This window comes from Saccopteryx bilineata, chromosome 5, assembly GCF_036850765.1.
Source record: "Saccopteryx bilineata isolate mSacBil1 chromosome 5, mSacBil1_pri_phased_curated, whole genome shotgun sequence".
Taxonomy (NCBI): domain Eukaryota; kingdom Metazoa; phylum Chordata; class Mammalia; order Chiroptera; family Emballonuridae; genus Saccopteryx; species Saccopteryx bilineata.
In genome coordinates, this window is record NC_089494.1 from 137,594,324 (window position 1) to 137,609,298 (window position 14,975).

The following is a 14,975-nucleotide window of genomic DNA, read 5'->3' on the forward strand; positions in this document are numbered from 1 at the left end:
TGAGCTTTTGGGCTAATTTTACTTTCAATTCCAAGCAGAATTATATAGTTATTATCAGAAACTAAAGTGTTACTTTTCTAATTAACAAAATACTCTTATCTGAAATAAATGTGATTAGTCAGTGTGATGATAATGTTAAAAACAAAGACCATGAAAATGCAAACTGCCTTTTTAAAAGCTTGTAATCATTTAAATTCTGATTGTATCCATACATTTACAATTCTCTACTATGAAGAGTTTTTAAAAACTGTTTTATATATGGGCAATAGAGCATAATTAAGTGCATCTTAATGATGTTTCTATTGATATATGTAGAAATATGGTTTACCAGCAGCCAGATAGCATCATTTCTTTATCAAAAATCAACAGTACTATCTAGAAATAATGACAATCCTTCAACAATTTTGCCAAGTAAAAACACTTCCAAGGAGCTAAAGGCACAATTTAATTCATATCTTGTAAAGTAACCAACCATAAAATCATTACTTATATGCAAGTTAATGACTGATTGACAATTCTCAAGCCGTTTTCAATTCTGATAATTCTTTATTTCTTTCTTTGCTATGGATTGCTAATTTGCAATAGGTGTCATTATGAAAATAACCAAAATGAGATAAATGTGACAAAAGGTTGACAAAGTGTTTCACACCCTTGAGCAATAGCATGTCAACAATGGGAGAAAGCGTTGCAAAAGGAGAGGACTGCAATGCTACTTATGTTCTTGCAATAAAACTAGCAACACCCATTTCAAGACAGTTATCTCAACTCCAATTTCTTCCCCTCGAGAACTATTTGAATCTCTTTGGCATCCAAAGTCTCGTAGGTCAATAAAGCTTCTGCTAGGTTCTTATGCTCTTTTGCATGCGTCTTCAGGATATGTTTTGCTCGTTCATATGAATCCTAAAATAGAAAAGCAGATACGTAAGAGGCAAAAGACCTGAAAAGCAAAAAGTATAGAGGAGAAAAGAAAAAAACTTTACATACCCTAAAAATGTGCAAGCTATTCATTTGTATTTATAAAAGATAAAAGCATTTATTTTTAAATTTTTATTTATTGATTTTAGACAGAGGAAAAGAGAAACAATGATTTGTTGTTCCATTTATTTATGCCTTCACTGGCTGACTCTTCTATGTGCCCTGACAGGGGACATACCAACCCAGTCTCGGTGTATTAGGAAGACATAACCAACTAAACACCCAGCCAGGGGAGATAAAAGCATTAAAAATACTCGGTTCCCAAAGATAACTCTTTTGCACTTTTCAAATGTTCATTTTTAACCTCAAAACTGAGCACAAAGAAAAATGATTACCTTACACAAAAAACTGCTTAAAAAAATTAAAGTATACTTTGTACTTGCTTTTTAAATAAGGCCTATGAACACAAATCTATTTTTCTATTGAAAATACATGTTAAAAGAACGGAAGCTTGTTCCTTTTGCCTCTTGATCTCACCAATTTTTTCAGTTTAGAATGGCCAGAATAGGCCTATTTTCCTTTTTTTTTACTTGGTAATATATTCACTTATGAATCTGTGACAACTGCAACATTATTATTACAGTGGATCCTTGAGTTTCATGTATTTTTCTTTACAATCCACCTAGAATTTGTCACTTGAATCCAACTGTCTGTCCAAAGATGAGATTGGACTGTGTCCTGTCATGAATAATGGTACTTACCAATGGTTCATTTTTGGCAGTCACACTTTTCTGTACAGTGTTTTTGTCAATATTTGAGTATTTAATCATATTTTTGTCCTTATAAAACTTGATGAAAAATATAAAAATTTACCAATACCAAGAAGCATAGATCATATAAACACAATGCAATTATTATATCTGAACCTAAAATGCTATTAACTAGTAATCATTTCCCCTTAATAACAATGTAAGCTTGCCACCTACTGGAAAGAGGAAAGAACCCAATTTTTGCATTTCTGTTTTGAGTACTCAGAAAAGTATTAAACAAAGAAAGAGTATTTCTTGATGCTTTAGAAGTACTAACGCATAGATAATTCACTCAAAGTAACATAAATAGTAAGGGAAAGAGAATTAAGATTCCAGGAAGGCCAAGACATCTTTTCAAGCATCTTCTCAATCTTTGTTATATAAACTTCCCATACCCTCAACTACTCTATAGCATTTCTTCTACCTCCTTTCAGTTCATCAAAACCTGGCCCTCCAGGGGGGACTGCTTCCTCTAAGTCCCCAGCTGAAAATTACTTATTCACTCTCATCCCACATACTTCAGGAGAAAGAGGTGAGTCCTTTGTTCCCATCAACACTACAGACCATCACAATACTACCCTCTTCTATAAAGCACTATTCCTTTTAAGTTCATACTATTTGACTACAGTCTTACCCAACATCCTTCACGGAGCCACCTAAGTCCTCACTCGCTAAAGACTTCTGGTACTCCGTTCAGCCTCCTCCGTCCCAGGACCTGCCTTTGAGTGTTCCCAAATGGAACCCATTTCCAACCTCTAGCTAGCTCCAGACTCACGTTTCTCTCACACCGCTCAACTTCACTAAGAAACCTCAAATTCATCAAGACCTACATCCTTCCCAGCCTTAGGTCACCAGTGTTTACTTGGTATATGACACACCTATATAGCTGGGTGAGGCCGAGATCTAAAAAATTATATATTTTAGCTGCTCTACCACCCAAAACATCACAAAGGCATTTTGATTCCATTATATAAGCATCGTTTGAACCTAACCAAGTTTCTTAATTTCCACTTTTAACCACCCTAATCCAAGCATCCACGATACCGTAACTAGATTACTATAGTACCTACCAACTGATCTCACTAAATCTATTTTTACACACTCTTTTACCCTAATCTGCACTGGACATTGCAGTCCAAGTGACCTTTGTTTTGCTTGTTCTGTGTTCTTAGCACATGCACACTGCTAGGCAAAAGTACATAACAATGTAATGAAGATATGTCAGAATGGGGAAAGAAGACTCAATAATCAATATCCCCCATTCTAATACCTCTAATGGTTTTGCAGATATAAGAGAACTGAATATTTATAATTGCTGATATAAACTGTTCTTATCCTATGGCAAGAATAAAATAAAGATACTGTCTGTGACCAGAGGATCTCTAACAACATGAATCATGGTTGCCATAGTGCACCTATTATCTTTATTACATATACAGTGGTCCCTCATCTATCACGAGGGTTAGGCTCCAGAAACCCCCGCGATAGGCAAAAATCCACAAAGTAGCAACCTTATATTTATTTTATTATTTATATATATATTTAAGGCTTTATAAACCCTCCCCACACTCTTATAAACACTTCCTATGCTCTTAAACCTACGTAAATTTAACAACATATAAAATTCTATATGGCCTGACCAGGCGGTGGAGTAGTGGATGGAGCGTTGGACTGGGATGCAGAGGACCTAGGTTTGAGACCCCGAGGTCGCCAGCTTGAGTGTGGGCTCATCTGGTTTGAGCAAAGGCCCAAGGTCTCTGGGTCCAATAAGGGGTTACTCGGTCTGCTAAAGGCCCGTGGTCAAGGCACATATGAGAAAGCAATCAATGAAAAACTAAGGTGTTGCAACGTTCAATGAAAAACTAATGATTGATGCTTCTCATCTCTTTCCGTTCCTGTCCATCCCTCTCTCTGACTCACTGTCTCTGTAAAATAAATAAATAAATAAATAAAATTTAAAAAAGATTCTATACAGGTACTCACCAGTGAATATACTACAACTTGAATGATAAAGATGATGACTTAATATTCTTTTAATATGTTTTAATTAATATTTTTATAGTTTTCAAATTTTTAGGCTAGAAAATGCTTACTTTACCAAAAAAATAATTAAAACAATAAATATATAAAGGAAGATGAGGGGATGGGATCAAAGAAGATGAAGGGATTAGTGAAATTATATATACATAACACATAGATACAGATAACAGGACAAAAAAACCCAAAGGGAAGGGGGGAGGGGGACCCATACGAAAAAAGGGGGTGGGGGTGAGGGAGTTATAGTAACTGGGGAACTTGAATTCATGTTAACACAATAAATTACAATTAATAAAAAATTTAAAATATATATATATAAATACCTAATATACCGCAAAATCCCACGAAATAGCGAAAAATCTGAGATACAAAATTAGATATATACAATTTAAAAATCTGCGATACAGTGAGACCATGAAAAGTGAACCGCAATATGGCGAGGGACGACTGTGGTCAATTTCTTTTTCTTTTTTTTTTTTTTTTTTTGTACTTTTCTGAAGCTGGAAACAGGGAGACAGTCAGACAGACTCCCGCATGCGCCCGACCGGCGGCACGCCCACCAGGGGCAACGCTCTGCCCCTCCGGGGCATCGCTCTGTCGCGACCAGAGCCACTCTAGCGCCTGGGGCAGAGGCCAAGGAGCCATCCCCAGCACCCGGGCCATCTTTGCTCCAATGGAGCTTTGGCTGCGGGAGGGGAAGAGAGAGACAGAGAGGAAGGAGGGGAGGGGGGTGGAGAAGCAAATGGGCGCTTCTCCTATGTGCCCTGGCCAGGAATCAAACCCGGGTCCCCCGCACGCCAGGCCGACGCTCTACCGCTGAACCAACCGGCCAGGGCCTGTGGTCACATTTCTAAAGAAACTTCAGTTATCATTTCATAAGTTTAGGTACATTATGACTAAATAAACTAAGCATAGGAAAAGATGATCATTACCCTCAGGAGGATTCGGATTTCTTGTTCAATAGCTGACTGTGTTTCTGGACTCAGTTTCCCTGTATCACTGTAGGTCATAACTCCAAGCTAAAACAAATGGGAAGAAATAGAACAGAAAAATCCAAAAACACTAATAAATATAACAGAGGAAGTACTATCGAATACATAAAAAATTTTCACAGGGGGCAAAGAATAAATTCAATTTAAAAATGAACTTAAAGAGCATAGATATTTCAACATTCTTCTAAAAGTATAACACTAACTTAAAGTGTTAACAAGAGAAAAAATTTACAATCCTAGGTGTTCCTGTGAATGTCTTCTTAGAAAACATCCATAGCCATTCCAAGTCCAGAAACCCACAATTCAGAGGATTAGAACTGCTTCACGGAACCGCAGTGACAATGCAAGCAAGTGAAATAAACGACAAGGGTGCAGTAGTGGGGCAAACTCAGAGAATAGGTAGGGTTTTCATCTTTTTTTAATAATTTTAGCGAGAAGAGGGAAGGCAGAGAGACAAACTGCCACATGCACTCCAACCAGGATCCACCTGGCATGACCACTAGGGGGGATGCTCTGCCCATCTGGGGCCGTTGCTCCGTTGTAACTGGAGCCATTTTTTAACACCTAGGTGGAGGTCATGGAGCCATCCTCAGCACCTGAGGCCAACTTGCTCAAGCCAATCAAGCCATGGCCAGAGGAAGGGGAGGGAGAGGGGGAGAGAGAGAGAGAGAGAGAGAGAGAGAGAGAGAAGGGGAGACAAAGAAAGAGAGAGAAAGGTGAGGGGTAGAGAAGCAGATGGCTGCTTCTCTTGTGTACCCCGACCAGGAATTGAACCCAGGACATCCAAAGCTGGGCCGATGCTCTACCACTGAGCCAACCAGCCAGGGCCAAGAGTAGGGCTTCCCTGTCACACAAACAAAAATGGCTGAGAAACTTGTCTTATCATGTGGTTAACTTCTGAAGTAATAACTGTCACTGTTCATGCACATAGAGTAGAAACAATGCTACATTTGATTATTCAGAAAATACGGCTAAGTTTAGAATAAGCTGGAACAAATCCATTTGGAGACAGAGGAAGGTAAATGTTACCAGTTCATGAGAACACTCTCTCAGAGAGGCACATAGCATTTGAGACATGAGAAATATTGAAATTAGCCAATACCTTTTCACTCATTCCAAATTTGGTAACCATCCGCTTTGCTATTTTAGTTGCATTATCAAAATCACTGGAAGCACCTAAAAATTTAAAAATATACACTGAACTCAATTACAGAAATATCTTTAAACCAATAAACACAATTTGAACTCAGGCCATTCTTTACAGCCAACCTGTTGTAATGTGGTCAGTCCCAAATATCAGCTCTTCTGCCACCCTCCCGCCCATGCTGACGTCCATTTGTGCCAGCAGCTGTGCTCGGGTCTCGTTCCATCTGTCATTCTCAGGCAACAGGGACACCTAGACCATTCAAAACCAAAGAACAAATTCAGACACAGTTCTAAAATAACCAGAATTATCATTTAGCTCATTAACTTTATTTCATACTATGATGCTAAAAGCCCAAAGACATTTAGTAGAGATGGTCACCAGGTGACTGATGACAAAGACAGCAACTTATAAAAAGGCAAATTCTTTATAAAGCCAAATGCATTTTATAAATGACAGGAAGCCTGACCAGGCAGTGGCACAGTGGACAGAACACTGGCTTAGGATGCTGAAGACCCAGGTTAGAAGCCCTGAGGTCAGTGGCTTGAGCGCAGCCTCATCCTGCTAGAGTGCAGGCTCACCAGCTTGAGTGCAGGTTCACCGGCTTGAGCATGAGATCATAGACATGACCCCATAGTCGCTGGCTTGAGCCCAAAGGACATTGGCTTTAGCCCAAAGATCATTGGCTTGAGCACAAGGTCGCTGGCTTGAGCAAGGAGTTTCTAGCTTGGATGGAGCCTCCCGTCAAGGGACACATAAGAAAGCAATTAATGAACAACTAAAGAGCTGCAATGAAGAATTGATGTTTCTCATCTCTCTCCCTTCCTGTCTGTCTGTCCCTATCTGCCCCTCTCTCTGTCTCTCTCACTAGCTAAATAAATAAATAAATAAATAACAGGTAGATGATGGTGCTATAAGATTGTTTTATCTTCCACTGCACAAAAATGTTTAAAATGTCATTATAAAGATGTGAGAATAAAATTTCTTTTGTGGGGAGAAAAGCACAATTACATAATTAAGATTTCATTCCAGACCTAAATTTCACAATGTAAATGTATAGTATTTGAAATATTAAGGATATTCTTTATTAGCAGATAAATTTCACAAGTACCTCTCATTTCAACATGGTTCAGGAAGCTAAAGTATCAACAACTTAGGAAGTAGCTGAATTTTCTTTTAAAGGGACTTATCAGCAATTTCATACATAAGCTTCTGGGAAGCACTATTTTCAAAGCAAAGAAAAACTACAAGATATTTACATGTCCAAGTGTTGGTCCTCGTGGCATGATTGTGGCTTTGTTGATGGGCATTGCATCTTTAGTGTAATATGCAATAATAGCATGACCAGATTCATGGTATGCGGTGATGGTTTTGTTTTTGTTATCAATTTCCACACTTCTACGTTCAGGCCCTAAAGACAAAAATTTAATCAGGTAAAATACTCCATTAGAGTGCTATATTTAAATGAAAAAAATAACAAAAAACCATTAGTCTCATAGTTGTTCTTAAGTAACATGATTTAGTATCATAAAGAAATATTTTAATCAAAGTAAAAGTTTTAAAACAAGAATTCTTTATTATTATTTTTTGTTTAGTGGGAGGGGAGGCAAAGAAACAGACTCCCGCATGTGACCCAACCAGGATCCACCCAGCAATCCCACTAGGGGGCGATGCTCTGTCCATCTGGGGCAGTTGCTCTGTTGCAACCAGATCCATTTCTTAGCACCTGAGGATGGAGCCATCCTCAGCATCCAAGGCCAGCTCACTCAAGCCAATTGAGCCATGGCTGCAGGAGGAAAAGAGAGGAGAAAGGAAGAGAAGGGGGGAGGGGGAGAAGCAGTCAGTCTCTCCTGTGTGTCCTGACCGGGAACTGAACCTGGGACATCCACATGTCACAAAGCCAACCCACCAGGTCCCAAAATGAGAATTCTACATACATATAAACTACAACAATATCAGCTGAAAATCAAAATTGTTAGAACTATTATCTTAATCCTTGTATCAAAAGAGAATGTTTAACTATTTTTAAAAAATAAACTTCTAATTTAAAAGGAATGTCATAACTTGTTTTGAAGCCAATTCAAGATTTAAGATAAAAAGTAAATACCAAAAAAGAGTAAAATTATTTATCAGCAGTATCAGACATGAATAAAAACACGGGCACTCATTCCCCCCAAAAGATCAATCATATAATCTGCATTTCTCTGTAAAAAAGCATGTTTTACTACATTCAAATATAAATTTTCATACTCCTATATCTTTATTGTAGCCTCTCAAAATGAAGAATTTATTCTCTAACATACTGAATTTTATAAGAGAGAAAAAAAACCTACCCATTAGAATTTTATCTTTGGAAAACTCTAGTTCTTTCATGGTGACCATTTCTTTTCCATCAACAGCTGCCTTTAATGCAGCTTGGTTCACAAGGTTCTCCAACTCTGCTCCAGAAAAGCCAACAGTCCCTCGAGCTATGATTTCTGGATCAACAGCTATATAGATATAACACAATATTAAAATCCAAAACAGCTAATAGAAAGTTTGTCACAAAGAACTCAACTTTCCAAAAGGAAAACAAACAAAAATTTAAAAAGCCATCATGAACTATAATTTTAAATATTTTCCTTAATAAAACTAAAAACTAAATTTACCTAATTCTAAGGGAAAAAAACCAAAATTGCTACTAAATATGGCATTAAAACCGCCATTGAGACAAATTACAAAAGTTCTTAAGTTTATTTAACTTCGTGAAAAATAAAGAAATGTATCTATCGTGTAATTTTAAAACCTTCAATTATGACCTGTGTTTTGTTTTACAGGTAGCCGGCTTTCCCATCCTTGGAACCAAAGTGATCATATCATGAGGTACTGTGCTCATAATATACAGGTGCTTTTTCTATTATTTCATATTTTACATTCATCTTAAAAAAATACATACATTCATCTTCAAGTATTTGTATCTGAATACTCAAAAGAAAACTTTCATTTGAATCAGGATTCAGCTCTGGCTGAGTAGCTCAGTTGGTTAGAGTGTCGTCCCCATACGCCAAGGTTGCAGGTTCGATCCCCAATCAGGGCACATACAAGAACCAACCAATGAGTACAAAAATAAGTGGAACAATAGTAGATGTTTCTCCCTCTCTCTCCCTATCTTTCTCTCTCTCTAAAAGTCATTCAATAGCCTGACCAGGCGGTGGCGCAGTGGATAGAGCATCGGACTGGGATGCGGAGAACCCAGGTTCGAGAACCCAAGGTTGTCATCTTGAGCGCGGGCTCATCTGGCTTGAGCAAAAAGCTCACCAGCTTGGACCCAAGGTCGCTGGCTCAAGCAAGGGGTTACTCGGTCTGCTGAAGGCCCACGGTCAAGGCACATATGAGAGAGCAATCAATGAACAACTAAGGTGTTGTAACAAAAAACTGATGATTGACACTTCTCATCTCTCTCCGTTCCTGTCTGTCTGTCCCTATCTATCCCTCTCTCTGACTCTCTCTCTGTCCCTGTAAAAAAAAAAAAGAAAAAAAAAAAAAGGTCAATCAATAAAAAAAAAAATCAGGATTCAAAATGATAAAATCTCCTGGATATACATTAATTGTGAAATGGATTTTTTTCCAAGGGACATAAATGGAAGGGGAAAAAAGACATAAAGGAACTGGTCTTCTAAGACACTGATTAAGTAAGAACCACCAACAAGGGGGATTGACATATTACTATATTATGGAGATAACAATGTTTGCATCATGGAATTAGACTTACACTGATCAAACTTTATTTTATTGAGATACCATTTCAAAATTTCTGTTCGACCTTTTACATCTGGCCTTGGAACTGTAACCTGCATGTCAAAACGACCAGGACGAATTAAAGCACTAAAGGAGAATACACAAAGAAAATAAAAATTAATAAGCTGACTATGCTAAAGGACAAGTTAAACAGAACTGTAACTCTAAAGAGAGTCTGGAAAGAATGCATCCAGGGGTTAGATGAAGTTTTGAACATCGTATTCAGACAGTTCCTTGTACAACAACATGGATCAAATAAGTTTCAATAACCTGAAGGCAAAACAAAGGAATATATATATAGATATGTGTGCATCTAGAAAGAACACAACCCTCAGAAACGAAAATGTGCAAGTCAGTCATGGAACAAACAATTCTATACCAGTCTATTATAGACCTACAAACTCATCGTAACTGCTGTAAGTATGAAATGTTAAATTAGAGTCTCAGGCAAAGATAAACCATTAGATCAAAGGAAAACATGAAAAACTTCTATAATAAAAATCAATGAAAAAATTAAAATTATAGTAAATTTTATTTTAAAAATGCTCTCCACCCAAAAATGTAATTGTGGTATATAAGTTGTCAGGTTTTTTAACAGCTTTACTGAGATATAATTCACACACCACCACATTTACAGTAGATCAGCACACTCTCTCTCTCTGGGCCAGGCCTGTGCTCCCCCCACTCCTTCCCCAGGCGGGCTCTTCCTCTCCCTTGAGCACACTCCCGCCTTTCCCCTTCTCCTTCCCGCAGGTGCATTCTTTGCCTTTCTCTCTCCTAAGCTCCAAGGGCCCTTCTTCTGCCTCTGTAACTTGTTTCCTGAGCCCACGCTACCAGCTGGCTCACCTTCCCTACCTCTGTGACTGCCTAAATAAACTTTCTCTTATCATTTGAAAATATAAAAAAAATAAAGTGGATAATCCAGGAATTTTAAATATATTCAGAATTGTGCGATCATCACCACAATCTAATTTTAAAATATTTTCACACACACCCTCAAAAAGAAACCTCCTATCTGCTCACTTGTAACCACTCCCCATTCTCACCAGCCTCTGGCAACCACTATTCTGTTTGTATGAATTCACTAATACTGGACATTTCATATAAATGAAACCATATAATAATATGTGATGTTTTGTGATGGGCTTCCTTTTCTTAGCATAATGTTCTTAAGGTTCCTCCACGTTCTAGCATGTATCAGTACATCACAAAAAATTTCTTTTAATACTTACTTATCTAATGCCTCTGGGAAATTTGTGGCTCCTATAATGATAACTCCTTCATTGGGTTTAAAACTATTAAAAAAAAACAAGTACCTTTTCACTAAAAATTAAAACAGCACACACATAGAAATGCTACACACAAAACTGTCTCATTAATCTTAGTAACAGCAAAAAAAAAGGAATCGATAGTTTTTATGCCCCAAATTATATCTCTATTTTTAAAAAGAAACAAATGTTAGGGAGTGTACATACAACTACTAATAATAAATCACCAAATCACCTTTCTGTGTCAGTCTTCTCTTCCGAAGCAGACACCTGCACAGTGTCTGTGCAGTACACAGTGGAGGAGGTGACCCGACACAAAAAACTGGGGCACCTAATTTTTGAAAAATTATTTTCAAGTTTACCAATTCAAATTATTCGCTTCTAGACTTCCTGTTTGGTTCCAGAATGTCTTATATGACTTGAAGAAACGTTTTTGCTTCTTTCAAAGCAATCTCATCTCTTGATTTTTATATTATGAAAACTAATGCAAGGTTTTAATCTCTTGCAACACTCAAATCTGGTGACACACTGTGTAGGGACCAGTACACTCCCCCTTTACATTTCTGAATTAGTGTCAGCAACAATCACTGCTTTTCTGTCATAATACAATAATTTTTAAAAGATACACATATCATCCATTAAAAGGACTTGATGCAGGCCCTGGCTGGGTAACTCAGAGGTTAAAGCTGAGATCGCAGGTTCAATCCCTGGTCAGGGCAGGTACAGTACAATGAATACACAACTAAATGGAACAACTAAGTGGAACGAGTTGATGTTTTTCTGTTTATCTCTCTCTCTCTCTCTCTCTCTCTCCCCATCTCCCCTTATCTTTCTTCTCTCTTTCAAATCAATGGGGAAAAATTATTTTTAATCTTAAAAAAGGAGTTAATATATCAATTACCTCTTAGAATTAAAAACAAAACAATCCTGAGAATAGCTTTCCTTAACTTCTTAAATGACTACTCTGTCTCCCTTCTATCTCCAATGTTACAAATATGTCACCATATTCCAAAGACAGGAAGCTTTAATTACCCATCCATTTCAGCAAGAAGTTGATTTATAGTCTGCCTTGAATACGGATGCATGGGCGATTCAATTCGCTTCCCACCAACAGAATCTAACTCATCAATAAATATAACACAAGGAGCATTTGCTTTTGCTTCCCCTAGAAAAACAGAAAAGATTCAAGTAAGTTTAATGAAATCTAAGACTTTTAGAACAAAAACATATAAATATTAAAAACCTGTTAAGACTATCAAATACCAATAAAAGATATTTATTAGGGAGAAAATACAAAATATAGGGTTTTGGCTGATGGAGCAATGGCCCTGCATGTGGAAGTCCCGGGTTCAATTCCTGGTCAGGGCACACAGGAGAAGCAACCATCTGCTTCTCCACCCCCCTCCCACTTCTCTCGCTCTCTCTTCCCCTCCTGCGGTCATGGCTTGATTGGAACAAGTTGGCCCCAGGTACTGAGGATGGCTCCATGGCCTCTGCCTGAGGGACTAAGAGGAGCTCCATTGGTGAGCAATGGAGTAAAGCCCAGATAGGCAGAGCAAAGCCCCAGATGGGCAGAGCAGTGCCTCCCACTAGGCAGGCTTGCTGGGTAGATGCCAGTTGGGGTACATGCAGAAGTCTGTCTCTACCTTCCCTCCACTCACTGAATAAAACAAAAAACAAAAGACAAATAAAAAATTAAAGAACAATAGCCTTAGAAGAAAAAAAATCTGTAACATAAAGAAATGATATATAATTAAAGTAACTGAACATTCACTCATTGGTTAATTACATACTACAGAAATGATGACTTGAATTAAAAAAATACAAAACAAAAAACACCCCATCTTTTCTACAGCCCCAACTGCATCTAACACTTTCACTTGGTATTGTGAATGTATTTGGGGAAAAGGCACTGTTCTGTTTTAGCTTACATAAGAAGATACCTGAAACCAGAACCCCACAATAGGTATCCTAGCTATCAATCTTAATCAAGTAGCAAAGAAAGGATAAGAAACCCTCTTTCCCTGAAATTAAAAGAAGTTTAGCCCTGGCTGGTTGGCTCAGCGGTAGAGCGTCGGCCTAGCGTGCAGAGGACCCGGGTTCAATTCCCAGCCAGGGCACACAGGAGAAGCGCCCATTTGCTTCTCCACCCCTCCGCTGCGCTTTCCTCTCTGTCTCTCTCTTCCCCTCCCGCAGCTGAGGCTCCATTGGAGCAAAGATGGCCCGGGCACTGGGGATGGCTCTGTGGCCTCTGCCTCAGGCGCTAGAGTGGCTCTGGTCGCAACATGGTGACGCCCAGGATGGGCAGAGCATCGCCCCCTGGTGGGCAGAGCTTCGCCCCATGGTGGGCGTGCCGGGTGGATCCCGGTCGGGCGCATGCGGGAGTCTGTCTGACTGTCTCTCCCTGTTTCCAGCTTCAGAAAAATGAAAAAAAAAAAAAAAAAAAAAAGAAGTTTAGCCTGACCGGGCAGTGGCATAATAGATAGAGCATCGGACTGGGATGCGGAAGACCCAAGTTCAAAACCCCGAGATCGCCAGCTTGAGCATGGGCTCATCTGGTTTGAGCAAAAGCTAACCAGCCTGAGCCCAAGGTCGCTGGCTCGAGCAAGGGGTCACTTGGTCTGCTGAAGGCCCGCGGTCAAGGCATGTATGAGAAAGCAATCAATGAACAATTAAGGTGTTGCAATGCGCAACGAAAAACTAATGATTGATGCTTCTCATCTCTCCGTTCCTGTCTATCCCTCTCTCTGACTCTCTTGTCTCTGTAAAAAAAAAAAAAAAAAGTTTACTATTGTATGAAAGATACATTAAAACATACTAAAAATGTCCTGGCCAGTTGCTCAGTGGTAGAGTGTCGGCTCAGAGGGTGGAAGTCCCAGGTTGATTCCTAGAGTCAGGGCACACAGGAGAAACGACCATCTGCTTCTCCACCCCTCCCCTTCTCCTATCTTGCTCTCCCTTTCCCATAGCCAAGGCTCCACTGGAGCAAGTTGGCCTGGGTGCTGAGGATGGCTCCATGGCCTCTGCCTCAGGTGCTAAAATGGCTCCAGCTGCAATAGAGCAAAACCACAGATGGGCAGAGCATCACCCCCTAACAGGCTTGCTGGATGGATCCCGGTCAAGCACATATGGGAATCTTTCTCTCTGCCTCCCTACTTCTCATTTCAAACAAATACAAAAAACAACAACAAAAAAAAACATACTAAAAAGATTTCTTATGCGGCTGGCTCCCACACCCACAAACATCTCATCAAATTCTGATCCAGAAGCATAATAGAAAGGAACATCAGCTTCTCCAGCCACAGCCCGGGCAAGAAGTGTCTTCCCTGTTCCTGGTGGTCCAACTAAAAGAATTCCTGAAAAAGAGAGAGAGAGAGAACACAAGAATGATTCCAATTAAATCCTGATATAACTCTAAAGCCCAATTAATTAATTAATTAATATAACTTTGAGGTTATATAAATTACAGGCACTTTAAAGGCACCTCAATGACCAATATTTTGAAATACTGCAAAACATACTGGTTTCTGCTAATGATTCACTTCAAGATCATTGTGATAATTCATTTCCTGTATCATCTAAATACTCTTTACATATCAGCCACAGGTAAGGCAGAATCTTGAGAGACACAAATATAAATTTATATTTCACTAAACAAATAAGACAAAATTCACATAAAAACAGTTTCAGAGCCTAAACAATGATTGTAATGATTGAACCTTGAACTGATGCTCTTACATAAAACACATTTTAAAATCTTCTAGGGCATCTGGTGAAAATTTAAAATATACTAGAGAGTATATGTTAAAAACATTGTGTTAGCCCTGGCCGGTTGGCTCAGTGGTAGAGCGTCGGCCTGGCATGCAGAAGTCCCGGGTTCGATTCCCGGCCAGGGCACACAGGAGAAGCACCCATCTGCTTCTCCACCCCTCCCCCTCTCCTTCCTCTCTGTCTCTCTCTTCCCCTCCCGCAGCCGAGGCTCCATTGGAGCAAAGATGGCCCGGGCGCTGGGGATGGCTCCTCAGCCTCTGCC

General features: G+C 39.1%; 1 protein-coding gene across 2 annotated transcripts in view; it reads right to left on the reverse strand.

Moving 5' to 3' along the window:
* Positions 1-14,975, reverse strand: part of YME1L1 (YME1 like 1 ATPase) — an 85,720-nt gene continuing 70,745 nt past the window's right edge. For both annotated transcript variants that reach the window (XM_066280609.1, XM_066280608.1), the window contains 10 exons: positions 14,146-14,298; positions 11,975-12,107; positions 10,907-10,969; positions 9,649-9,761; positions 8,231-8,386; positions 7,157-7,308; positions 6,023-6,149; positions 5,856-5,929; positions 4,694-4,780; positions 1-900 (listed from right to left, as the gene is read on the reverse strand). In XM_066280609.1, the coding sequence (XP_066136706.1) occupies positions 757-900; positions 4,694-4,780; positions 5,856-5,929; positions 6,023-6,149; positions 7,157-7,308; positions 8,231-8,386; positions 9,649-9,761; positions 10,907-10,969; positions 11,975-12,107; positions 14,146-14,298 (1,202 nt within the window). In that variant the 3' untranslated portion in view covers positions 1-756. The remainder of the gene's footprint in view (positions 901-4,693; positions 4,781-5,855; positions 5,930-6,022; positions 6,150-7,156; positions 7,309-8,230; positions 8,387-9,648; positions 9,762-10,906; positions 10,970-11,974; positions 12,108-14,145; positions 14,299-14,975) is intronic.